Below are 25,298 nucleotides of genomic sequence, written 5' to 3'. Positions count from 1 at the left end.
TTTTAGTCTGTTGGGTGTCCACGCTTCGACAAATCAAATCGCTTCACTATATAAAATTGTGGACCCCTCCACGCAATTGTCCAATGGAAAACGGATCGATCGATATAATTGAAATAGTGACAGGGTAGCCAATTGTATAGCATAAAGATTTTACTAGACTAATTGGTGTAATCTCCGAAATCCCAAAGACTTTGTGAGTAGTACTATATTCATTTTGTCAATCTCAAGTAACCAATTCAAAATCAACCACCAAATACCAGACTATTCATTCCGATATAATCTGTATGTACCGATGCCAATCTATACAGCGAAAGGTAGGGCAAGACCCGACGATAGTATCTAGAGCTGATACACATGTACACTCCATATGCAACGACCACTGTTTCATGCAGTACCAGGCTATAAGGCAACAAGGCAACAATCCAGACATGCAAACAAAACAAACACATCCAACCAAGCCCTTAAGCTCTTGTTGCTCAACGACACAACTGCGACTTGAAGTTACATATAATATTGTGTGCGATATTGAAGATAGTAATTAAATACATGTTGGGTCTGGTTAAACGTCAATGGTACCGCATAAATGGATGAAACTAGCCCCTGGACCCCACAGTATATTAACCAGCCGATCATCCGAACGTGTTCAACCTATCCCCCTGCATATACAATTTAGGCTATTATATCAATTAGAATGACCATTATTGTCGGTAGCTGGGAAAGTCCGCATTGGATGTCTTTTTTGTATCACTTCAATGTTGCAGTGCGCTGAGCACAGTGCAAGTATATAATGACCGTACAATGTATCTAGATGGAATTATGATGAAAAGCAATCAACACAACTCGTTTACAAATCAAGCAAACTCACCAAGTCATTTTATGTGTGAAATGCGCTATCCGTTATCTTTGAGTACGTTATCGACAGTTGCTACCTTGGTAGTGAACTTGTCTCAGCTAAGTATGTGCCAATGCTGTTGATCGCTTGGAGTAAGAGCCAAATTGTTAAATAACTACAGTTGATCCTGCCAAGGCAGCAGCAACAGCATCATGTTCAGCGCTGCCATCTAGTCCATCACTGCATACCATTGCCAACGTCCTCCCGGATCCGTTCGCATGGTATCCTGCACCCACACCCAGTGGCCGAGTTTCTACTCTCTCCGACTGGCAATGTCATCAATCTCAGTTGTCGACAGTAATACAACAGCTAGAATTAGGCACGAAGCCCCCATCACCATCCACTGTCTCCTCGTCATACAATGTGTCAGGGAGCAGCGGTACACTCGAAATCACCGCCTCCAATAACGAGGGAAACATTTCTTTCAGTGTTGGGATCCAGTATCCTAGTTCTGGTAGTGGGCCCTTTCCTGCCATCATCGCGTACGGAGGACCTAGTATCCCTATCCCTAGCGGGATAGCTACTATCACCTTGGACAACGGTGCAATAGCTGCTCAAGACGACGCATCTAGTCGTGGTAAAGGGCTGTTCTATACCCTCTACGGCTCTGATAGTGACGCCGGAGCAATGATTGCATGGGCGTGGGCAGTTAGTGTTATTATTGACAGGCTTGAGGCCACTCCTGACAGCAACATTGATACTACAAAGCTCGGCGTGACAGGATGTTCCCGGAACGGCAAAGGGGCACTGGTTGCAGGCGCATATGATTCAAGGATAGCATTGACGATCCCCCAAGAGTCAGGTTCCGGAGGTAGTGCATGCTGGCGTCTGTCCGATGCAGAGGAAGGAGCACCACAAGACGTTCAGACAGCCAGCGAAATTGTACAAGAAAACGTATGGTTCTCAACCTCGTTTAACACCTTTGCCAATAATGACACTAATCTATTACCATTCGACCATCACCAATTGGCCGGCCTTATTGCCCCGCGCGCATTGTTCTTCATAGACAACTCTGGCTACGAGTGGCTCGGTCCGTGGAGTTCATGGGGTTGCAACCTTGCTAGTCATACCATTTGGCAGGCACTTGACGTTCCAGATAATATGGGATTTTCGATGAGCTCGAACCACCCTCACTGCTCATTCCCCTCGGAGCAAGAAGCTGATTTGGATGCATACATTGGAAAGTTTTTGTTGGGACAATCCACCAACACAAGTATCATGAGTAATTATGGCGGGGTGGACTTCCCCGAGGCTCAGTGGGTGAATTGGACAGTTCCTGATCTGAGTTCTTAAGTGAACAACTGTTTTGTTCTACCTTTCATCAGTATTGTACGCAATGAGATATACGTATTTATGGAGCAAGGACATCCACGGTTAAAGTTGTGGAAAAACCAAAGTAGTTTAAATTGCAGAAGAGATTGGGTGGTCCACTGGCACCTTCATGGAACTTATGGCATTCTAGGCTATTGAGCAAGTTTTGTGAACATGTAGGGAAAACGACAGACGAATTGTTTTTTATGAGTCCCATTAAGGCTATTGTCACGCGATCTATTCACTATCAACGCGACTTTTTAAGCATCATTTCATCCCATCAGATATATAATTTAACTCTTGGATCGATTAAGATTTCTTAAATTAATTGCTAACTGGGAGTCTCCTGGTGCGTTTGACATATAATTTCAAGGAAAAGGACATGGACATATTAGATACGAATAGTTTTGGCTGGTGAGTAAGCTTAGGTACTGAGGTATATTCATTAGTCTATTCTCGGAACGATTAAAAACCACATGGCGCGTAACGGATATACGTTGATTTTTTAAACTAACATACAGGATATAGCCTAACGCAAAGCCCACGCGACTCGGTAATAGCGCAAAAACCCAAATGTTTAGCTGAAACGTAAAGCGGAATATCGGGAACTGAGGTGGCAGTTGAGAAATAAAATAATTGTTTGAAGCCTAATTGCTTGTATGAATTAAATTATAAGATAATTCGTTCCTTTGCTCCGTATCCTAGCTGCAGATTTGCAACTCCATTTTTTATTTCAGCCGCCAAATTTGCGGGGGAACCGGGAATTGGGCCTTGATAGTCAATTGTGCCTAAATGATGTAGCAAAGTTACATATCCTTAAAGCTGCTTATTCCTTTAGCCGGGGTCTCTATTCCGGATAAATTGTGTGTTTCGGTAACAAGCTTCCAGTCTATTCACTTCAAGGACGATCGTGGGTTGGGGAAATAAGCTTACTTTCGGCCCAAAGGAATAATTTGGTTTCAGATTTTCTTCAAAGCTTGTTCATGTAGATTAGTCTAGTAAATGTTGAGCCGGCGTCGAAGAAAATAATTCAAAGATATGCTTATTGTGCATATAAAACCATCTCTACGCGCATCAATTGTTCAGCGAAGTGAATCCATCAATCGATTTCCTGACATCCACAAATATTTATATTCAATTAAACCTTAGCAACTACTTCGTTATCTTAAAAATGCTGTCAAAAATCATACCCCTTTCTTTTCTCATTAGTGGTGCTCTCACCATCCCCTTGAACTCCGACGTCGACATCCCCAAGCGTGCAAGCTGCCCTGACATCCACGTCTTTGGAGCACGGGAGACAACCGCTTCCGCTGGTTACGGGTCATCCAGTACTGTCGTTAATGCTGTTCTCCAAGCTTACTCTGGATCTACCGCCGAAGCAATTAACTACCCAGCTTGTGGCGGCCAGTCTTCCTGCGGAGGCGCCAGCTATTCTGAGTCGGTGGCTCAGGGGATTGCAGCCGTTGCTTCTGCTGTGAATTCCTTTAACGAGCAATGCCCTGATTCTCAAATCGTCTTGGTCGGGTACTCGCAGGTTTGTCAATATCTTGTGTGATATATTGCTGGGTTGTTTCTGATCATTGAAACCATCAGGGCGGCGAGATCATGGATGTAGCTCTCTGTGGCGGCGGCGATCCAAACCAGGGCTACACTAACACCGCAGTTCAACTGTCTGCGTCTGCTGTTAGTCAGGTGAAGGCGGCAATTTTTATGGGTGATCCTCTTTTCTCAGCTGGCCTGTCATTTGAAGTTGGTACTTGTGCAGCTGGAGGTGTAGGTGTTACCCGAAGAGAAAAGAAAAAAGGATACACCATTGCTTACTGAGACTATAGTTTGATCAGCGTTCCTCTGGCTTTAGCTGTCCATCAGCAAGCATTATCCAGTCGTACTGTGACGCTCCAGACCCATACTGTTGCAATGGGAGCGATGCGAACACTCACAACGGATACGGAGCCGAGTACGGCGCGCAGGCTTTGGCATTTATTCAGACTAAGCTGTCTTAGTTACATCTAAGTTTTCAAAAGCTGTTGGAGTAGTTGCTATGTATTCTCATGCCTGGAATTGCCTCTAGATAGTCAACTCGGGTGTCTTTGAGGGTTATAATAATACCTTCAGAATACCAACACGCAGAGCAAACGTACCTTTGGGAAAATGAATTTGAATCTTGCTCTATTACATGACGCACGCTGCAATTAATTAAACACTTAAACCGACTCGGCCCGTATAAAGAATAGAAAGCGAAGGCCATATCTACTATAAAAGCTAATACATGTATTCTTAAACCCACTAAATTCACGGATATCTAGATATATATCAAGACACGGAAAAGCGAGAATTTTACAATCAGTAGAATGGAAATTCATAAAGATATTTTAATATAATCTTCTTGATAGTTATTTATGTATCGTTCCCATAAACGTGAAATGGGTAAAAATGAAGCGGCTTTTCTAAGAACGGATTCAACAGTACGTTTACCATGGCATTCAAGAACTTATGTAATCATATTTTATACAAATTACATTAGACATCAAAACTACATGGTTATCTGTGTAAATACTCTTTGATAAACTCGTTACACGTGACCATTCGGATTGCGTGATGGGCCTGGAGGGGCATCCCGAGCCATGACACAGGATGACCTGCGCAAACTTACTGCTTCAATTGAGAAGTGTATGCACTGATCAACGGGATCGCGAGATGTGCTCGGGTCGAAATAAGTCGCAATTATTATGTGCCCTAAATAACCATAGTAGCACAGGATCGGAGCTGGGATAGTAATAAAATAATACCCCGCAGAGACACCGAGATCGGCTTTTAGCGGGGCCCGAAGCAAGCCCCAAAATTTTCGTGTTCACCCCTCTTCTCTCGGTCCCCGAACGGCTTTTTTCTGCTTCATTTATTAAGACACGCCTGTGGCCATTGATTCTGTCTCTCTTCACACTTCATCGCTGATTTCTCCCTTGTCAGCGTCTTTTTTTCTTTATCCCCCTATTTCACCATACTCCCCAGACTCTCCAGCCACGATGGTTCAGTCTGCCGTCCTGGGTTTCCCCCGTATGGGAGCCCTCAGAGACCTCAAGAAGGCCACTGAGGCCTACTGGTCTGAGAAGATCTCTCAGGATGACCTCCTCGCTGAGGGCAAGAGACTCCGTGCTGCTCACTGGAAGATCCAGAAGGATGCCGGTGTCGACATCATCCCTTCCAATGACTTCTCCTTCTACGACCAAGTCCTCGACCACATCCAGCTGTTCAGCGTGAGTCCAGACGCCAGTGTTTCTTCAATTGTCCTTCTTTAGCTAATCCGGCTTCTCCAGGCTACCCCCGAGCGTTACTCCTCTCAAGGCCTCAACCCCCTCGACGAGTACTTCGCCCTGGCCCGCGGTCACCAGAAGGGTTCCGTCGATGTCCCCTCCATGGAAATGGTGAAGTGGTTCGACAGCAACTACCACTACACAAAGCCCTCTTTCCAAAACGACCAGACTTTTGCCCTTGCCCAGGACCCCAAGCCTGTCCGTGAATACCTCGAGGCCAAGGCCGCCGGTTTCCAGACCCGCCCCGTCCTCCTCGGTCCCGTCTCTTTCTTGGCTCTCGGAAAGACCGAGCGTGGTGCCACCGTCGACCCTATCTCTCTTCTGAGCAAGCTCGTCCCTGTCTACGTTGAGCTTCTCAAGGCTCTCAAGGCTGCTGGTGCCGAGTCGTAAGTTCAGACCATGTGTCTAATCCATCAATGACAGCCCGCTGACAATCTGGTGAAATTTAGTGTTCAGATCGATGAGCCAGTCCTTGTCTTTGACTTGAGACCCGAGGTCAAGGCTGCTTTCAAGCCTGCCTACGAAGCCATTGGTGCTCTCGGAAGCGCCGCCCCCGAGGTTGTTGTTGCTACCTACTTCGGAGACATCGTCCACAACATCGACGTTGTCCCAGCTTTCTCCAGCCTGCACGGAGTTCACGTGGACCTTGTCCGCAACCCCGAGCAGTTGGACACTGTCGCCAAGAGCCTTGGCCCCAAGCAGGTTCTGTCTTTGGGTGTTGTTGACGGACGTAACATCTGGAAGAACGACTTCCAGAAGTCCCTCAAGGTCATTGACGCTGCCATTTCCACCCTTGGAAAGGAGCGTGTCATCATCGCCACCTCCAGCTCTCTCCTTCACGTCCCTCACACCCTTGCTAGCGAGAAGAAGCTCCCCGAGGAAGTCTACCAATGGTTCTCCTTCGCCGTCGAGAAGGCCAGCGAAGTCGCTATCCTCGCCAAGGCTACTACTGAAGGCCCTGCTTCCGTCCTGAGCCAGCTGGATGCCAATGCTGCCGCCTTGAAGTCTCGTTCCGAGTCCAAGCGTACCAACGACCCCAAGGTCAAGGATCGCCAAAGCAAGATCACACCTGACCAGTTCAACCGCAAGTCTGTCTTTGAGACCCGTTACGCTCAACAGAAGACTCACCTCTCCCTCCCTCTCTTCCCCACCACCACCATCGGTTCCTTCCCCCAGACTCAGGAAATCCGTGTTCAGCGAAACAAGTTCACCAAGGGTGAAATCACCGAAGAACAGTACGATGAGTTCATCCGCAAGGAGATCGACCTCTGCATTCAGATCCAGGATGAGCTTGGTCTTGATGTCTACGTTCACGGTGAGCCCGAGCGTAACGACATGGTGCAATACTTTGGAGAAAGACTCGAGGGTTACGTTTTCACTACCCACGCTTGGGTCCAGTCTTACGGCTCTCGCTGCGTCCGTCCTCCTATCATCGTCGGTGACATCTCTCGTCCCGCTCCTATGACCGTCAAGGAGAGCAAGTACGCTGCCTCGGTCTCTAAGAAGCCCATGAAGGGTATGCTTACTGGTCCCGTTACTTGCCTCCGGTGGTCTTTCCCCCGTGACGACGTTCACCAGTCTGTCCAGGCTCAGCAGCTTGCTCTGGCTCTCCGTGATGAAGTCATTGACCTCGAGAAGAACGGTATCTATATCATGGTAAGTTGAATCCAGCTCTGTTGTAAAAAAAAAAATTGACTAACTCTGGATGCAGTACGTGTCAAGCCCTGTGAAAAACAATTCTATATAGAATTCCTTCCCCTCTTCACCTTTTAACACCGTGCTAACAAATTTATAGCCAAGTCGATGAGCCCGCTCTCCGTGAGGGTCTGCCCCTTCGCAGCGGCAAGGAGCGTGAAGCCTACCTGGACTGGGCCGTGAACAGCTTCAAGCTTGCCACCGCTGGTGTTGAGGACTCGACCCAGGTCCACTCCCACTTCTGCTACTCCGAGTTCCAGGACTTCTTCCACGCCATCGCCGCCCTTGACGCTGATGTTCTCTCCATTGAGAACTCGCGATCCGACGCCAAGCTCCTCAAGGTCTTCATTGACGAGGCCTACCCCCGCCACATCGGAGTAAGTTTTTTTCGAGTTTTCTGACTATACAAAAAAAATTGATACTAACAAATACTCACAGCCTGGTGTCTACGACATCCACACCTCCCGTATCCCCCCTCAAGAGGAAATCAAGCAGCGTATCTCTGAGATGTTGCAGTACCTCAAGCCCGAGCAGCTCTGGATCAACCCTGACTGTGGTCTGAAGACCCGTACCTGGGCCCAGGTCAAGCCGGCTCTCACCAACTTGGTCGAAGCTGCCAAGTTCTACCGTGAGCAGCACAAGGCTTAAGGGAGGGGGAAAAAAAGTCATAATAATTTTCTTTTCTTTTTTTTTTTTAAAGTCGGGTAGGGCCTGGCTTTGATTTATCCTTGATATCCTTGTTTTAAATTTTATTTCCTTTGTTATTTTTGTGTGTTTTTTTCCCTCAAAAAACAAGTGTTCAACAGCATGATGCATGAGATATGAGTCGATGATAGCCACAAACAGGCGCCATTCTCAACGCGGCGTTCCTTTGGGTATAGATGATTATAAACCGAAAAAGAAAAAAGGTTTTCATTTTTTTTATATTTTCATATTTTTATTTTTTTTTCAACAATTAGAAAAAAGGCTAGTGGTGTTCGGTGATGTCAGGTAAGGAGACAGAAAAAGCGAGGGTTTGTTCAACATGGTTGGTTATATTGTCTTGGAGGCGCAAAGGTGGATCATCCGGTGAAAATGAATGAGTGTTTTCTCAACATTATTCTGTCTGATATTATTAAAAGCAGGAACACTTCAACAAGAGGCACTCTCAGTTCTTATTTGAAAAAATAGATTAGCCAACTCGAAATATTATCTCAATGTGCGTCTATTTTTTTTTTTTTTCCCGAAAGCCCCCCAGTGCCTACACACATTCCGGGACTGTGTTACATATTCCATGGAACACAATAATAATAATCATCGCATCGCACGAGATTCATTTTTTTCAAAAAAAAAAGGCATTTCATTTCACTTTAAAAGGGTTTCATTAAAAAAAAAAAAGTGGCTTGACTTGATCTCCGATAGTCTCAACCCAAGCTTTAGCTCGTGCACGGATCGGCGGTGATAAGCTGCTACGTACGAACTACGTACACGGTAATTGGCGGAGTTGCAATTACTCCGTAATATTTAAAAGGGGCGACAAAAGAGAGAGAGAGAGAGAGAGAGAGAGAGGATACTTGGTTATTATTGGGGAGGTCAGGTGCTTCGATTGAATCATATATCCAAGATGTTACGAATACATTGTGAGAATGAATGGGAAAGGTAAACTATGTAAAACCTGGCGAATGCAAGAACAAAAAAAAGAATTGTTAAACCAAATTGACAAAAAGCGAAAGTTGACGGTGAGAAACTCTTTTGATTTGTAAATGATTGATTAGGTCCAAGGCCGAAGAAGAGTAGCCGAGAAAAGAAGAGGCATCAAAGCTCAGTTCACTAAAGCACAAGCATGGCAGCACCGCTGAAAATGGCAGCCACAATGTACGCACCAAATTGCCAGTTGCCGACGAAAATGGGAGTCGATGAAAATACAGGGAAAGCGGCACCAGAAGAACTGGAGGAGCTGCCAGAACCAGAGCCAGTGGCAGAAACAGTGTAAGAGACAGCTCCGGTACCCGCAGTGCCAATCGAAGCCATCAGACTGGAGCACGTGCCAGTGGCAGAAGTGGCTGCCTTGGTAGAAGCCTTGCTGCTAAAGTCGCAGGCAGAGGATGAGCCGTCCTGAGCTTCGTAGTATGCGTTCATCGCCCAGGCCAGCTGTTGCTTGGACGAACACATGCTGTAACCACCGTATACGCCGCTGGTGCCATTTGCGCTAACACCGTCGACGTACTTGCCGCCGTCTAGACCGTAGAAATAGTCAAAGAGGTCGCCGTAGTCCGTAGTATCCACACTATCTCGGACAACACAGGTCAAGCTGTTATACATGCACTCGCAGAGACTAGCGTCGGGCGTCGGAGGAAGAGCAGAAGCAGCTTGCCAGGTGGCGTCAACTGTTGGGCAGGAACGAAGAGCAGTGTTGGTCGGCGTGTATTTGGATTTCACCGTTCCAGTAGGGGTAGCTTTGGCGATTTCGCTGGAGAAAGAGGTGTAGTCAGAAAGCTTACTGACACTACTGCCCGTAGCAGAAACCAGTCCTGCGGGAACAAAATTAATTGATACTGATGCAATAGCGGGTGGGAAAGACCGAGAGGGGGAAAAAGTACATACCATATGAATTAGTATCTTGAAAGTACTCGTAGACAATACCGCCATTAAGCATGTCTTCCATGTCAGAGCCGTACATGGCTTCGATGTTGTTCCAAGTACGAGGTGAGACACTGTTACAACCGTACTCGGCAAAAAAGTAAGGTACCGAGTAGGTGGAAAAGTTTTGGTTGATTATGTTGTAGCCCGAGCTTGTGTAGGTGGCACTGTCACCGCACCACTCGTAAACATTGTCACCGAAGAAATCGACCGAGTCATCGGAAGTACCACAGTTCATGTAGTCGGCCAGGTTGTCACGAATACTCGAGGCGTCGGCAGCAGCGTAGCCGACACCCTTCTCATAGCCCTTCTCTTTGACGTAAGCCTTGGAGTCGCGAACGGCGGCTTTGACAAATGCACTAGCAGCAGTCGTGTTGACCGTGTTGGAGACTTCGTTTCCGGCAAAGAATCCGATCACGTTGGTGTAGTTGCCAAAGGCGTCAATGACGTCGGTGTAGCGCTGGTACAGGCTAGTATCCCAAGTAGGGCTGTCACGGTTGATTGCCTCGGTGGGAGAGCCCAGGTCAATAATGATGTAGATGTCAGCATCAGCGAATGCATTGACACAGTCGTCATGAGTGTTGTTGGCCTGTACGCCATAGACACGGATGGTGTTGGTGCGGATGGCCGTCAGGTAGGGGATATCACGCTCGCAGGTAGAGATATCTGCCAACGGATCAATGAAGCTGGACGAGCTGGTCGATGGCTCCTGGTAGGCAACACCGCGGATATAGAACTGGGTTCCGTTTGTCTTGTAGAAAAACTTGCTTCCGTAGGAGATGATAGGATCTAGTGAGGCCATGGCGCTGCCAGCGAGCAAAGCGCCGGCGGCAAGGACGGACAACTTCATGGTTTGTGAAAGATTGAGCGAGTGAAGGGCGGGAAAAAATCAGAATAAAGTCAAGTTAGATACAAGTCGAGAATTATTAACGAGAGACTATGAAGCATGCGAGGAGTAGGGCTACACCACGCGCAGACAAGGGCTTCGGCTTTCTTTCAAGGCACGGCAGAAAGAATAAGGAGAAAGACAAGGCCAGTTTAAAGATCATGGGCCATGATGACCAGGATGGGCCGGAACACTCAGAGGACAGAGACTAGCGACCACAATAGCTGCTTTCGTGGGATTCGTCAACAGGCTCAGCCACCGTCATGGCTGGTTGGTCGCAGGACCTGTATGGGACGCGTACGACTTGCCGGCGCATTGTTCCAAATCATATTTTAGCCGGCTACCAAAACTCGACAACGATTGCATTTTCACGAGAGCACTGCGTATTGTGCGGATCAGAAATCGCGCCGTGGCACATCGATTAACTGAGACTTTTTACGACCCAGCGACCTTCCCTGGTCGCTGTCCTGTCTGGCGACGAGCGCATTGTGTGTTTTGGTGGTACGCAGGACGTACGTGGTGCAGGTCGTTGTCTGACGCGGACAGTGGATCCGGTCGGATATATGGCAAGGTCTGAGATTGGCGAGGGGGAAATGCTTCAAAGAACAAACCAGCGGCCCCCTTGAGCGACAAACAGTACACCAGTATACACCGCCACACAGTTGTTGCAACAAAGGGGCAGGATATTTTGGCTTATGCGCGGTCACTGCTATGATGGTTGAGGGCGAAGGGCGAGAGAGAGAAGAGAGAAGAGAGCAACCCCGGCGAAACGGGCAAGTGCCAACGCGGGGGGGCACGTGCAGTGAATTAGACGTCACGACCAGTAAGTAGTATAAAGGCGACCTTCCTCTTGCAACATTTTTGCGCAGATCCTCGGAACAAAGAGAGAAAAATAGTGACCAACAGAACTGTCCAAGGTGTCAGTACGCGAGCTAGCTGTTTCACGTATCATATCACCCATGAGTGATCGCCATTGAGTCTACAGATCTCAAGTGATCTGGTGGAAGACTGGCCAGGACCGGCTCGAGGCATGCCAGTGTCTGAGCAAGACAATCAACCCCTATACGTAGTGAGGACACTAATAATAATAATAGACCGAGACATTGTCAACTTTCAAGTCTATTTGAGACATCAGATGGATGCTGCAGATGCGATTGGCCGAGTCTATCGTAGACGCGTGCTAGCCATATGCGGTAAGGCGCCCATTGCCTGTGTCAATCAGGGCCCCTCGGGTGCTAGATCGAAACGGGCGGTCATGTGATCTGCCATCGAGTCAGTCACGTGCGCTGCTCGGGATAACCTTCTCCGAGGTGGCCGGCAGACCGGTCACCGGCAGGGCCACCGAATCGATTGCCGCCGGTGTGAGGTCACGTGATAGCCCCGTCGGGGGTTGCGTATCGGTAGAACCCGGAGTAGCCCGATTCGTGACGGGGAAGTCCAATACTAAGTCTGAGAGAGATGCAAGTTGCAACTCTGCATTCGGTGCAGCACGGGGCCGAATATATGAATGATAATGATAATAACTTAATGATCGTGTTTATAGAGCATGCCACAGTGGCAAAAGTTAAAACCTGGCCAGAGGCGCAGTCGGCATTCCGGAGGCAGCCAATGATGAGTGCCGACGACTCGGGCCGGCCATTGACGTCATGCCCAGCCAGAGCGTTTGCAAGCCAGAAGAAAAAAAGAAAAGCTTCGGCAAGCCTAAATTCAAACTGGCGATCGGCTCCCCTCACAAGCAACCTCTCCCTCGGTAGACAATTAATTGGCCACGGTAGTTGAGATCGCTGTGCTCTGTACTTTGTAGCCGGTAAAACCTGTAAACCCCAACTCCCCATGATGCTGATGGCGGGGTTGGCACCCACTCCGGGCTTCGCTATCCCTCACTATGTCCTCATCGTTACCTTGATCGCCCAGCAGCGACTCCATCACGAGAGGATCGCGACCCACCCTACGCTGCCTTCCACCGCTCCCATTGACTGCCCGGCCGGCTGTCGTCCAGCGCCCAGTCCAATCCCAGCTAGATGGCCAGTGGGTATCTCAATTTTCAGCTAGTCTGAGTGGGCGGCTCTTCCAGCTAAAGCCATTGGGCTGTACCGGACGCGACAAGGTCATCATTTATTATCATAGGCGTGCCCACCTTTTCTTCCTCCTCTCTCTCCTTCAACAACAACATCACTGCGGTTACGCTTGGACTCTTGTCGACCGCAACGATTCACAATGGCTACCACCACCAAGGTTTTGCTCGTCGGAGCAACAGGAGAAACAGGCCGTTCGATCGCCAATGGTTTGCTTGAAGCTGGCGGCTTTGTATGCTCCCACTGTGCCTTTTCTCACTTGGCTTGGCCTGTTTACTGACCCAAAGCCCCCCTCTAGGAAGTCTTTGCTTTCACCCGCCCGGCATCAGCCAAAAAGCCACAGCTGGTCGATCTAGAGAAGAAAGGCGTCATAACTCGGCAATGCGATCTAGAGGCGTCGCCAGCTGAGCTGGCTGAGGCCTTGAAAGACATTGACATTGTCGTCAGCTCTGTCGGTCCTTCCGATCAGCTCTCACAGCTTAAACTTGCGACCGCGGCCAAGGTTGCTGGAGTAAAGCGATTCATTCCATGTGCATTCATCACTGTCTGCGCCCCCGGCGGCATCATGTGGTTGCGTGATGAGGTTTGTCTATTTTCCCGTGTGTCTCGACGCAAATGTCCATCGCTAATCCATAGCAATGCAGAAAGAAAAAGTCTTCAACCACGTCAAGCAATTGAAGCTGCCCTACACAATCATTGATGTTGGCTGGTGGTACCAAATCGCTACCCCACGACTCACATCGGGTAAAATTGACTACGCCATGACGACGGCCAATGACGAGCTGATTGAGGAGGGCAAGACGCCGAGTGCGTTCGTTGACTTGCGCGATATCGGAAAATGGGTCGCTCGAATTATCGTCGATCCCCGAACGGAGAATAAGATGGTCTTCTCGTACAATACTGTCATGTCACCAGCCGAAATCTTTGATACCGTCGAGAAACTGAGCGGTGAGAAAGTTGACCGGAAAAACGTATGCTCTCCGTCTACTCTTTTCCCTGTTAACTGTCATCACTAACCGAATTCTAGGTGCCCAAAGAAGTTGTCATGGAGCGTGTTACCAGTGGGCGAGCATCCAGTGAAACGTATCCCTTTGACGCGACAAAGTTCACCCCACGCATTGCTGCCGAGTATCAACTCTCATGGGGCCTGCGTGGAGACAACGTACCCGAGTACGCCAAGTACCTGGGATATCTCGATGCCCAAGAGCTCTACCCTGACTTCAAGCCAATCTCCTTCGAAGAGTACACCAAAGAGCTTCTGGGCGGAACAGCAGTCGGCGTCTACACCGACCGTATCTCCCGCATTTACTAGAGATGATGAGGTCCGTTGCTGGTATGATGGCTCTTTGTCTTTTTCAGTAGGGGCGCAGCTGGGTTGCACCTGAAGTCTCGTCTCGGATAGACTGTTTTCTCTTGTTTTTCCCGTTCGGATTGATTGCATGAGATGCCCAACTAGGGCCGGGTTCCCCTTTTCATTGACGTTATGACCATAAAGTACATCTTTTGAATTTTTTCGCTCGATCCTCGCAGCGCGATTTACGAGATTCCAGCACCGGCGGTGTGGATGGAAGGAAGGCGCCGGAGATCACGGGTGGTCGCTTCCTCGCGCAGGACTCACATGACCGAGCCTCGCCGGACTGACGCCAGCCCCTTCTTACTGTTCTTTGATTTTTCTTTCTTTCATGTACCATACTCTCTCTGCCCCCGAGACGGTCAGGCTTCTTGCTCGCCTTCTCTCCTTGTGCAGATTAGTTTATCATTGTGCCTCAAAGTTTTATATCCAAAATGCAACTCAAATTTACCGGCCATAAGCAATGCTTAAAGGCCCAATTCTTCAACCTCTTCCAATCTCTTCTCCTGCATATGCTCTAAGGAAAGATCCTTATGTATTTCTATTCTCAATGGTCAATTATTAGTGTACACAGCTGAAATAACACCAGATTTTTACAGGTACGAGTCAATCATTGCAAAGCCCGAAACCCCATTGTGTTCCACTCTCTCAAAACTTTCTCCTTGATATGCTCTGGAAAGGATCCTTCAAAACTAGCAGCTTCCCAATTGGCCCCTGAAGTGTACTCACAAGGTAGCAATGCATCGCTAACCACCTTTCCCCCTTCTGTGGGCGATCCATTGCCACGAGACATGTACGGAATCAAAGGGAACCCTCGTACATCTTCATAGAACCTCTCGTCCATGTTCGGGCGGCAGCGTGTACAAAACGCCCACATCACGTCCTTGCCGTTGTAGACGTCGATATCATCGCCTACGAGCACAACCCGGTGGATGGTGAAGCCTGCTTTGTGGTTGAAAACCAAGTCTCCGACACGCTTACAAAATTCCTTTGAGTTGGTTTTCAACTCACGCAGCTTCCTGGTGTCAACTTTAAGTGCTACCCAAGTGACTTGGGATTCAAATGGAGTGAATGCGTCTGTAATCGGTAGGTCTGCCTTCTGGCATATCTTGCGAATTTCGGCAGCGGCTAGGGGGCCGATCATTGTATGCTATGAGAAAGGCTGTTAGCTTGTATTCGGAATGATAAGGATATGTTCGCTAGTACCGTCTCATCAGTCAGACGACCACAAGCTGACATTGGTAGAATAGGATCGTTTCGATAAGTGATCTTGTTGACAGTATACAAAGGACAAGAGTGAGAGTCTCCTGGAAACGTGTATCCATGCATTTCGCCAAATGGGCCTTCGAGGCCCGTCTCGGATATAGACAAAGTTCCCTCGAAAACAATTTCGGAGTTGGCAGGTACGTATAACTGATTTGTATCACACTTGACCACTTCTAGGGAGGTACCCGTCATGGCTCCGATATAACCTGCTTCGGTCACTCCATCCGGAATAGGCATGCTCGAAGCCATGATTGCAGCCGGGGGAACTCCAAATGCCAAAGCCCACGGAGCGTCACGTCCTTCCTTTTCCCACATCTGTTGAATCTGCCAAATGTGCTGGGGCTGTATTACGAGACCAACCAAGTGCCTTTTGTCGTACACCATGGCACGAGCAATCGACCAGTTGGTCCACTTACCATCCGGAGATTGGATGATATGCATTCCATATGTCTGGATGTATTTACCACCATCAGACTGATGTATCAAAGGGGCAGGCAACTTTCTCAAGTCAATTTGATCCCCTTCCATTGAATTTTCTTTGCAGGGCGCATTTGATTCAGACACAACCGTTGGCTCGATCGGAGGAGTAGCATTCGCAGAGAGCATCTTGTCGATGATATCACGCATGCTAGACTGTGGAGGAAGCCCCAGGTGGCGAGCAAGACGTCCATATCGATCCTTGGATGACTTGCGTAAAGAGCCTGGTGCCCCGAGGATTCGAAAGAGGCCATCTTGACTGCCTTTGACATTATTAAACAAAGGAGCCTTATCATCAGTTTCACACACAAGACGAGTGATGGCAGCCGCTTCTAGATTAGGATCAATGGTCGTGTTGATTTCTACCAGGTCGTCATCAGCTTTGAGTGCTTCAACGAAGGAGCGAAAGCAGAGATGAGGCTGAGAGTTTGCCATGCTGGCTGCTTCTTGCTATTTGTGGGATAGAAATGTAACCTGCGAGCTTATTGAGTGCTACGTACAATTAGTGAGCGGTTCTGAGGGTTCTTATATACCTGTGTTGTATATAAATCCGGTTGTTGTTGATTGGCTGCATACCTAGCGAAGTGGACCTTCGGTGCTCTCGGTGCTCCTCGGAGCCTCGGATTCTCCTTCCAACAGCGCAGCTTGAAGTGGTTCCAAACAAATTCGCCATCTTTCTGATAAATTCAAACTCCATAGAAATCAATACTTTCCCACTCTCGGCCCGAGACGGATAATTTTGGGCAGTCATTTTTGACTCGGATATTTCGGATACTGCGTTGAAAGCGAATGACGCGACGTGCCGAAGAGCAGGAGCAAAGTGGAAGCAACATGGAAGATTCGTCGCAAAGAGCAATGAGCCGCCAAGATATTGATCAAGTCCTTCATTCTAAGCGGCGTAACGAAGTAAAATCATGCTATCCTTGTCGACAACGAAAGGTGAGAGATTTTATGGCCTACACTAGAACTTGTTCTAGACCCGACTAACTATTAGTAAATTAGGTAAAATGTGATCACAAGCAACCCTGCAGGACTTGTCTCAAAAGAGGATACCCCGAAATCTGCGTCTATAAGATTGAACCCGGCCAGAATGTTCGAAGGGAAGAACGCATCGAAAGCAGAGCTGTGAACTCACCTTCTCGCTCTCCAAGACATCATCGCCGTTTGACTCAAGTAGCAGAATCCACTCTTAGTGCACCTGGCTTGGAACCATCTCAACAGACTTATGCTGGAGAAGATTCTGTGCCATCCATTATCGGCTCTCGGCATGTTGAAAGTGGAAGCGCTCGAGATATCAGCTCAATCCTTGGCCTAGGAAGCTCTTTTGCCAACTTTTCATTAACTAAACCCAGAACACTAGAAGACCGATGGTCGGATCTTCTTAATTTAATACCTCATCGACAGGAAGTCATCACGTAAGCTTTTTTTTTAAATTAACATCAGTTGTACTTTTATAACATTCTGACATTTAGCTACCAGTTTTTTCAATACCTACAAAGTCTCAGCATATCCATTTAATCCATATATTGTCGATTTAGAGAATTTTGAACTAGATGTTTGTGCCTACTTGAATGCGTTTTCGGCGGGGGAATTTACAGAAAAACAGCCTTCAGTTTGTTGGTCCTCCAAAAAGTCAATTGAAACAATTGGCCTCATTCTGGCTGTCCTAGCTTCCGGGGCACACTTTTCAGACTTGGAACACTCTCAGAGGTCAATTTTGTGTCAAGAGTTTGGTTAGTGATGAATAAACCACTAAAAGAGAAATGGGTGCCGTTGACTAATTGGTGCTAGCTCGGCGGTCATTCGAGGCATTACGACTAGCCAATTTCCTATCTCGGCCTTCTATGGCCATTATACAGACAATCCTAATACTATGCCACACTTTGCAGAATAATGGCCAGTCAGATGTTGCTTGGGTTTGGGTCGGGACGGTTGTACGTCTTGCTCAGACTATGGGAATGCATTCCGAAAAGTCGATGGCCAGGACAAACGAAGTTTCCAGAAACCAGGTTAAGGAACTCTGGTGAGCCAGTGGAACCTTTTTTTAAAAAAGGATTGAACACCCACTCTGACCGATTACAGGCTTATGATTGTGTGGCAAGATGTGCTGCTTAGTATGTGTCACGACCGGCTTCCAGCCGTACCAATACACGCATGGAACATGAACGAAGAATTACCAATTGACAACCGGTTGTCCTATGTCGGGGTTATGACCCATATAACACGGCTAGGTCTCAAGTTCATGAACGCAAAAGCCGGTGGGAATCTAGCCCTGGGAGATTTGATTGATACGCTGGCCATGATTGACAAGACGTATCAAAAGGCTCAGCCATATTTGAAGTCTAAAGAAGACTGTCAGAATATGCAACACCATTTAGAGCGCCTAGCACTGAAACTGCACGTATCCCATTTAATTTCCTTTGTATGTCGCCCTGCGGTGAAGAATTCCGAGCTCGCAAACAACTCGTCTTATCAACTTCTCCGTCTGCGAGCGCGGGAAAGTCTAATTGAGGCGACAAAGACATTCCTGGATTTCCAAGTTCTCAGCATCGTTCCTATGAGAAATTGGTCCATGATTCACACCGTGATTGGATCGACTCTTCTGCTTAGTATATGGGAAGAGACACATTGGGATAAGGAGTGTCAGGACCTCCAACAGCGAGTCATCGAAGTGTTTTCTGCTGTGGAATCAAAAGAAGATTGGGCAACGTCAGGCTCGGAAAATAGTCAATGGCTTTCCCAGAGACATATCTGGGCGCTGGTGTCGTTACGGAATTCGGTCAAGGCAGCTATGGAACGAAGCAGTGACAATAGTCAACCGAATGATGGGAATCCTGCTGAGTTTGAAAGACTGGATTCATCGTTCTCACCCAGCGGATTCCCGCTGTCCTATGACTCAAGGTATGTAAGCGCCTCGGAATACATTATCATCACTAACTCTTTGGCGACAGTTTTGTCAATGAAGCGGGAAGCTCTGAATGGATGAACCCGAGTCCTTGGGCATATCTGGATTCAATCATGAACGTTCCGCTATTTGATTTGCCCGAGACCGATCAATATCTTTAAGGAAAGCCGCGAATGTGTTCAACCTCATAAAGAATACAGATTCTCGTTTGTGTTAGGTGAATTTGAATTTCGCACCATTGCTAAAGTTTACTTTCTAAGAGGCAGAGCAAAATTACCACCGGCTCGGAGTCTCGGAGGCTCAGGCGCTCGGAGAGGCTCAAGAAATTTGCGACTGCAAGTGGACGACATTACTAGTTTATAATCATTATGACGATGGTCGCTTTATTTCTACCATTGCCGACTATCCGGGACATGCAATTAAAAAATTTGCACATGTGGTTGGCTCGCTGTCGAAATATAAAGTGTCTCAACGGCCTGTATGATTAGGATTGCTAAAGAAACCGAAATTTGGAAAACAACCAGAACATTTGAAGGATAAAATATTGACACGATTCCTCGACTACCAACTATTATCTTTGCATATTTCCTTCCAAAATGCTGCAAGAGATGCTAGCCTCAGCTCACGACGCCATAACACCACAGTTCATGCATCACTCTACAACAATATCCCAGCCAGCAACGGAGACTACAGATGACTCGGTGCAAGATCACAAGTCAGGGACAAACAATGTAGCAAATCGCCATCGTCGCAGAATTGTCGTTGCCATGACAGGGGCCACCGGGGCAATCCTCGGGGTCAAAATCCTAATCGCGCTTCGTCGACTACATGTCGAAACACACCTGATCATCAGTAAATGGGCCGAAGCCACCATAAAATACGAAACAGACTACCATCCATCTAGTGTGCGTGCCCTCGCCGATCACGTATACAACATCAACGACATGGCTGCACCGATCTCCAGCGGCTCGTTCCGAACAGACGGGATGATCATTGTGCCATGTAGCATGAAGACGCTGGCAGCAATCAGCACGGGGTTCTGCGACGACTTGATCTCACGAAGCGCAGATGTTATGCTTAAGGAGCGACGGAAGCTAGTCCTCGTAACGCGCGAGACGCCGCTGAGCGATATCCATCTGCGGAACATGTTGACGGTTTCGCAGGCTGGCGGTGTTATCTTTCCGCCCATGCCGGCGTTTTATGTGCGTCCGGCGTCAGTGGATGACTTGGCTGAGCAAAGTGTGGGAAGAATGTTGGATATGTTTGATTTGGATACGGCGGATTTTGAGAGGTGGAATGGGTGGAAGAGGTAACATCGAAAAGCGGAAGTTAGACGATGATGTTTATTTCTATAGCGGCATGCATGTATTTGATATAATGGACTCGTGCACACATTTGTGACCAGCATCAAGTAATCGATTTTGCTTCTATAGATACCAATCGATGCATACAGTGAGAACACCGAGGTTGGGAAGCCAGCTAGTTTGAGCCTCCAGAGATGTCTTCCTCTTGAATTGATTCATGTAAATTCGGGCTATAGCTTTGGAGTAATGCGGCCACTTATTCCGGAGGTAACAACTTGGACAACGGGCATACATATAGCCATTCAAAATACTATATTTTTTGTCTCGGTCTCGGCTTTTGTATGTGTTGTTAGCACTTACCCAAAGTGGCTGTTATTTCCTATTTAGGCAAAGATGGATATCTGCAGCTCGGACCACTGCTAGCTATATCAAGTTGTCGGCTTAACGACTGATGTTCTAGGTCAGCAAGGTGGAGGATCTGACACTATTATTAATGTCTTCAATATGAACGGCTCGTCCAGCAGCTTCGTATCTTTTAATGGGGGCTGCGCACGATCGTTTTTCCACGTTTTCGGTATCAGCCCGGCGAGTATTATGGTAGGCATCTACAAGGATCCCGCATTAGATCGGCCTGGCGCTCCACCAACGAGCAATAGAATTAGAATAGTTATTAGGCAGGTAACAACACAGCCTCGACCCTGGAACAAAGAAATATCAGCACTGACCGTGTCTTATCATGGGTCTTATTACCCTTATTCATCCCTCCGAGCTTCCCGCTGTTATTCCGAACTCCTTTCGTCGTGAACCGATTTAGTGCTCTTTTCATCTTCCTCTTCCGGCTTATGTCCCTAGTATTATCTTGACGTTGGTACTATTTTTCTTATTTTCTTTTTGTTCTCTCGCCAGAATATCAAACTTCCGTGCTGCAACGGCAAACATGTCAACCACCACGCGCACCGCTAACCTCTTGTCCTTCTTCCGCGATGATTTTCGCATGGAGACCTGGCTTCTTGCCGGTGCATCTCTGCAAGTCGTGTCTGTTTTGATTTTCGGCCGTCTAGCTCTCATGCTCACCGGAATCTTATTGGTATACCAGTTGACTACGGGTCTGTTCAAGGACCAAGGCATAATCACAACAAACTACGCCAGGGATGTGAACTGGGGCAAATGGAGCACACAACTTCCGGATGCTTCAGGGCAAGCGCGGGGACCCGGTGGAGAACAGATTGTCGTCTTCTTACTAGGCGCACGCTCAAACCATCCCCGAGGCCGCTTTACTCCCGGGTGGGCAAAGATTGGCGAGTATTTTGGCGACATGTGGCGCGACTGTGCCAAAAATCGACAGACAAACGGCTTCCTCGGGAAAACATCGACCCTCATCGCGACTGATGAAGACTGTGGAAACACCATGTGCTGGTTATCGTACTGGAAAGACTTGGACTCTCTACAGGTCTTTGCCAATGGACCCGTTCACGCTAAAGGAATGGTTTGGCTCAATAAGATTGGGCTAAAACAATATCCAAGCATTGGGATCATGCATGAAACCTATAATATTCCCAAAGGACATTGGGAAACCATCTCTCTCAATACTCGGCCCTTTGGAATGGCCGCTACTCAGCACTTTGTCCAGGACAAGGAGTCTGGCGAAACCAAACGAATCAGCCCGGTGGTTGAGGCCGATGGAAAAGCATGGGATCGAATGGTAAATCGGATGGGTGTTGCCTAATTCTGCTCTTTTGGGCACGGTACAACTTAGTTATAAGATTATTGTCAGTTATCAAGCAAGAAAAGGCAGCTAGTACTTAATGTAGAAGGGAGAATGGGCAATAATCTTCGGCCTATTCTAAACTTTGCCAATCATCAAGCTGTCGCCCCTCCACAGGAACGAAGAAAACTTCAACGGGTACAATCCAAGTAACAAGGCCTTGAACGCTGGCAAGTATTGGGGAATCTGGGGTGGGCTAGGCAGCATACACTTCAACCAATGCATGCAGTGGTGGGAGCATCGGGGTTTAGGGGACATCTTCAAGGAAGAATTTGAGATGTACGATTGGCACTTGCGGAAGATCGGTGGGCGAGATAACTACGGATGGCTTCGCAACATGTTTCACTCCCTTGCTCAGCAAGCAATGCGGCAAGATCCATTGTATTGGGCTATATACGGGGGACTACGACCGGACGGAGAAATGGAAGCTGCTGGGGATAACCGATGTAATGGACGTGGTGCAGAATTTCGTCAAGGATATGAGAGAACGCATGCTGACTGCGCGGTCAGGGCCACAACTCCAGGCCAACTTCGTGTTGGGTTACGTCAGGCCCCGTTTGGTTGGGGCGTTTTTCCTACTAGCCGAAGGAATCAAAAGATCTTCTATGGGTCACTGGAGATGTTTCCAGTTCGACAAGCACTCCAGAGTTGGAGATGGTGACTGGGCTGGCATGCTCTCTGCGGTCAGAGAAGAGAATTTCAAGTTTACATGGAGTCTCTCTATCTCGAGACTGCTACTGAAGATCTTCAAGATGCTGGATTTAGCCCCGAGGCTGCTCAACAAGGCTCCTAGAAAACGACAGAGACGCCAGTATCTCGAGTTAAGACGCGAGGGGATTTTGCCGACGCTACCAAAGTCGACAAAATCGTATGTATTCGATACGGTTTTTATGTGATTTCCAGAGGACTCGGCGGTCTTGGACGAAGTATAGCAAGGTGGATGGTAGGAAGAGGAACAAGACATCTGCTATTACCTTCACGCTCTGGGCCAAAGCACGATACAGTTGTCAACGATACAGTTGTCAGAGCTGTTAGGTGCAGAGAGCGTAGGCGAGGTAGCCGTGCTGGTAGCGGCCAAGACCAAGTTTAGGGCTTAGACTGAACAGTGACAAGAGTACATACATATACCATGATCTATACATGAATTAAGCATATTTTACTGCGGATGCAACTACAAGTCAGAATTACAACAGGAAAAAAGATAATAGTCATTGGATCATTCATGACAGCTCATTAAACATAGACCCAGCTTCATTAAAGCCGTTTACCAGCGGTTAGGACGGCCGTAGCTAGGATCATACTGCTGCTGACCACCGTAGTGCTGGTCGTACAGGCCCTGGACGTTCTCATGGGCGTGCTTCTTGGCCTCGTGCTTGTCCCACTCGTCGAGACCCTTGGTTTCGGCGAGCTTGTCGATCTCAGCACCGACGAGGCCGACGAGAGCCTCCTTTGCGAAGGCGTGCGAGACGGGTTTGCCTGGATTCGGTTAGTTAGTTATGGATGACTTTTGTTTTGAAAGGAGTAGTCGGAAACAAACCCTCGGAGCGGCGGTGGTCTTCAAAGGCCTTGAAGGCTTCGAAACTGGCAGCACCGGCAATCAGCTCGTGGGAGAGCTTTCCCTCGTGCTCCTTTTGTCCGTAGACATTTTCGTGGTGCTTTTGCGAGTCATCTGTGCTGGTCAGCCAGAGATACTTGATTGAGTGTATACAGAAAGGAGCTTGAAAACATACCCCAACCGAAGAAACCCATGGTGACTGATGTTCAAAGTGAATTGTTTCTTTTGAGTAAAGTTCCAGGAGAGTTGGGTAAAGAAAGAAGGAAAGATGAATCAAAAAGGAGAGACAAAGACGCCTTATAAGGAGCGGGGAGCGGCCAAGCTATGCTCAGTCAGGCCATGTCGGACTCACGCCATGACTCCATCCAACACCCTTCAGCCACCCATGTTGCACCATGGGGGGCCCACAGGCGGTCGATTGGTCTGCGTCATGTGTTTGCTTTGGTGTACGTTACGACGTTCTCCGGCCTGAAGCCGATTATAGGATTATAGGATTCCTGCCGAGCACCCGAAACAGGGGTCGGATTGGATTGGATTGGATGCGTGACTCCGGCGCGGCGGAGTCATTGGATACCGACGGAGGTGGTGATTGTCGCCATTGACGCTAGTTTAGTCACAGATTGAAGTGTTTGCGTGTCTAGAATGTGCTAGGGAGAGGACTAAGTGGAGGATTACCAGAAAATGAGGGTGATTGCGAGGCATCAGCCACAGAGGGGCTGCACCGCCACGATTACCCCGCCAGCTTAGCAATTATCACCGCCTGTGACTATTTATAATTATTTGTTACCATTTATTATTATTTAATAGTTAGCTAATGTTAATGTTACCGTGATTGAGCCATGATAATAGTAAACTAGAGCGTGATGTAGTTGTGGGTACTATATGGAGCTCTAAAAATAGCCCGATACTGTACCTGTCTATCAATCGTCTATCCGCATCTCCATCTTTCACATGACATCAACTCAACACCAACACCAACACAGAACACCCTCGACATGCCCCTCCCCGTCGCTGGCGACTTCCCCTCGCATGCTACCGTCGTGCTGTCCTACCCGGGCTCCTCGGACAGCACGCCGCCGCCCACACTCACTCCCCAACAGGCCAGCAACGTCGTGGTGCTGCTGCACGGCCTCGGCGACACCGCAGCCAAGTTCGCCTCGTTCGGACGCGCCCTCAACCTGCCCGAGACCATCTGCATAACTGTTCAGGCGCCGTCTCCGCTGCCAGCTGGCCTGGTCGACCAGGAGGCTTTCCATTGGGGAGATGATGTCATGCTGGACGACGGCGGGCTGTCCATGGACGCTGGCTTTGACCGTGCTACAAAACTGATTGCGCGTGAGATTATTGCCGATACACTCGTCAAAAAGCATGGGTACAAGCTGCGCGATATTCTTTTGGTTGGGTTGGGCCAGGGGGGTATGGCTGCGCTGGCCGCGGCGAGAGAGCTGGGCTTGAATCCGCCTGTGCGAGATGAGCTGCCCGAGGCGACACTCTCGTCGTCGACAGCAACAACAGAGCCTACTGGCAGCCGTAATAGAACCGAGCACCATGTCTCCTTGTCTGGCGTCGTCTCGTTTGGCGGGCCATACCCACTGTCAGTCAACGCTGTCGGCGACAAGGACCGCACACCGGTGCTGCTGCTTGCCGGTCGCGAGGGTCTTGGGAGCGATCTCAGTGATACCGCGGTCAAGCGAACAAAGGAGGCATTTCAGTTTGTCGAGCTGCATCGCTGGTCGAGGCGCGGAGATGGCATGCCTCGTAATCGAGACGAAATGCTGCCCGCCATGCAGTTCTTTGCTCGGCGACTGAAGAGCAGAAAGGGAGTTCCGGCTGGCAGTATCGAGCTGACATAAGAACTTTGAACTGGCATAAACGTACAAAAAAAG

General features: G+C 48.3%; 11 protein-coding genes across 11 annotated transcripts; 8 read left to right on the top strand and 3 right to left on the bottom strand.

Moving 5' to 3' along the window:
* Positions 1-885: 885 nt before the first annotated feature.
* TRUGW13939_08279 (uncharacterized protein) lies at positions 886-2,185 on the top strand (the record flags this gene model as incomplete). The annotated part of the gene is made up of 2 exons (XM_035491414.1): positions 886-955; positions 1,014-2,185. 2 exons carry the CDS (start codon positions 886-888, stop codon positions 2,183-2,185), a joined length of 1,242 nt encoding a protein of 413 aa, XP_035347307.1.
* Positions 2,186-3,374: 1,189 nt separating this feature from the next.
* Positions 3,375-4,206, top strand: TRUGW13939_08278 (uncharacterized protein; the record flags this gene model as incomplete). Its single annotated transcript, XM_035491413.1, has 3 exons — positions 3,375-3,737; positions 3,797-3,976; positions 4,036-4,206. The coding sequence occupies 3 exons, from the start codon at positions 3,375-3,377 to the stop codon at positions 4,204-4,206; spliced, it is 714 nt and encodes a 237-aa protein (XP_035347306.1).
* A 1,020-nt stretch (positions 4,207-5,226) lies between these two features.
* On the top strand, positions 5,227-7,857 carry TRUGW13939_08277 (uncharacterized protein; the record flags this gene model as incomplete). Its single annotated transcript, XM_035491412.1, has 5 exons — positions 5,227-5,457; positions 5,518-5,900; positions 5,964-7,156; positions 7,315-7,586; positions 7,648-7,857. The coding sequence occupies 5 exons, from the start codon at positions 5,227-5,229 to the stop codon at positions 7,855-7,857; spliced, it is 2,289 nt and encodes a 762-aa protein (XP_035347305.1).
* Positions 7,858-9,018: 1,161 nt separating this feature from the next.
* Positions 9,019-10,678, bottom strand: TRUGW13939_08276 (uncharacterized protein; the record flags this gene model as incomplete). The annotated part of the gene is made up of 2 exons (XM_035491411.1): positions 9,019-9,719; positions 9,793-10,678. 2 exons carry the CDS (start codon positions 10,676-10,678, stop codon positions 9,019-9,021), a joined length of 1,587 nt encoding a protein of 528 aa, XP_035347304.1.
* Positions 10,679-12,931: 2,253 nt separating this feature from the next.
* TRUGW13939_08275 (uncharacterized protein) lies at positions 12,932-14,101 on the top strand (the record flags this gene model as incomplete). The annotated part of the gene is made up of 4 exons (XM_035491410.1): positions 12,932-13,021; positions 13,088-13,372; positions 13,434-13,760; positions 13,817-14,101. The coding sequence occupies 4 exons, from the start codon at positions 12,932-12,934 to the stop codon at positions 14,099-14,101; spliced, it is 987 nt and encodes a 328-aa protein (XP_035347303.1).
* Positions 14,102-14,750: 649 nt separating this feature from the next.
* Positions 14,751-16,318, bottom strand: TRUGW13939_08274 (uncharacterized protein; the record flags this gene model as incomplete). Its single annotated transcript, XM_035491409.1, has 2 exons — positions 14,751-15,290; positions 15,347-16,318. The coding sequence occupies 2 exons, from the start codon at positions 16,316-16,318 to the stop codon at positions 14,751-14,753; spliced, it is 1,512 nt and encodes a 503-aa protein (XP_035347302.1).
* Positions 16,319-16,672: 354 nt separating this feature from the next.
* Positions 16,673-18,949, top strand: TRUGW13939_08273 (uncharacterized protein; the record flags this gene model as incomplete). The annotated part of the gene is made up of 6 exons (XM_035491408.1): positions 16,673-16,822; positions 16,886-17,298; positions 17,363-17,616; positions 17,675-17,906; positions 17,966-18,784; positions 18,835-18,949. 6 exons carry the CDS (start codon positions 16,673-16,675, stop codon positions 18,947-18,949), a joined length of 1,983 nt encoding a protein of 660 aa, XP_035347301.1.
* A 447-nt stretch (positions 18,950-19,396) lies between these two features.
* On the top strand, positions 19,397-20,101 carry TRUGW13939_08272 (uncharacterized protein; the record flags this gene model as incomplete). The annotated part of the gene is made up of 1 exon (XM_035491407.1): positions 19,397-20,101. The coding sequence occupies one exon, from the start codon at positions 19,397-19,399 to the stop codon at positions 20,099-20,101; it is 705 nt and encodes a 234-aa protein (XP_035347300.1).
* A 928-nt stretch (positions 20,102-21,029) lies between these two features.
* TRUGW13939_08271 (uncharacterized protein) lies at positions 21,030-21,818 on the top strand (the record flags this gene model as incomplete). Its single annotated transcript, XM_035491406.1, has 1 exon — positions 21,030-21,818. One exon carries the CDS (start codon positions 21,030-21,032, stop codon positions 21,816-21,818), a length of 789 nt encoding a protein of 262 aa, XP_035347299.1.
* A 1,303-nt stretch (positions 21,819-23,121) lies between these two features.
* TRUGW13939_08270 (uncharacterized protein) lies at positions 23,122-23,606 on the bottom strand (the record flags this gene model as incomplete). The annotated part of the gene is made up of 3 exons (XM_035491405.1): positions 23,122-23,333; positions 23,395-23,526; positions 23,588-23,606. The coding sequence occupies 3 exons, from the start codon at positions 23,604-23,606 to the stop codon at positions 23,122-23,124; spliced, it is 363 nt and encodes a 120-aa protein (XP_035347298.1).
* An 801-nt stretch (positions 23,607-24,407) lies between these two features.
* TRUGW13939_08269 (uncharacterized protein) lies at positions 24,408-25,265 on the top strand (the record flags this gene model as incomplete). Its single annotated transcript, XM_035491404.1, has 1 exon — positions 24,408-25,265. One exon carries the CDS (start codon positions 24,408-24,410, stop codon positions 25,263-25,265), a length of 858 nt encoding a protein of 285 aa, XP_035347297.1.
* Positions 25,266-25,298: the final 33 nt, after the last annotated feature.

This window comes from Talaromyces rugulosus, chromosome IV, assembly GCF_013368755.1.
Source record: "Talaromyces rugulosus chromosome IV, complete sequence".
Taxonomy (NCBI): Eukaryota; Fungi; Ascomycota; class Eurotiomycetes; order Eurotiales; family Trichocomaceae; genus Talaromyces; species Talaromyces rugulosus.
This window is presented reverse-complemented; position numbering and strand designations above follow the sequence as displayed.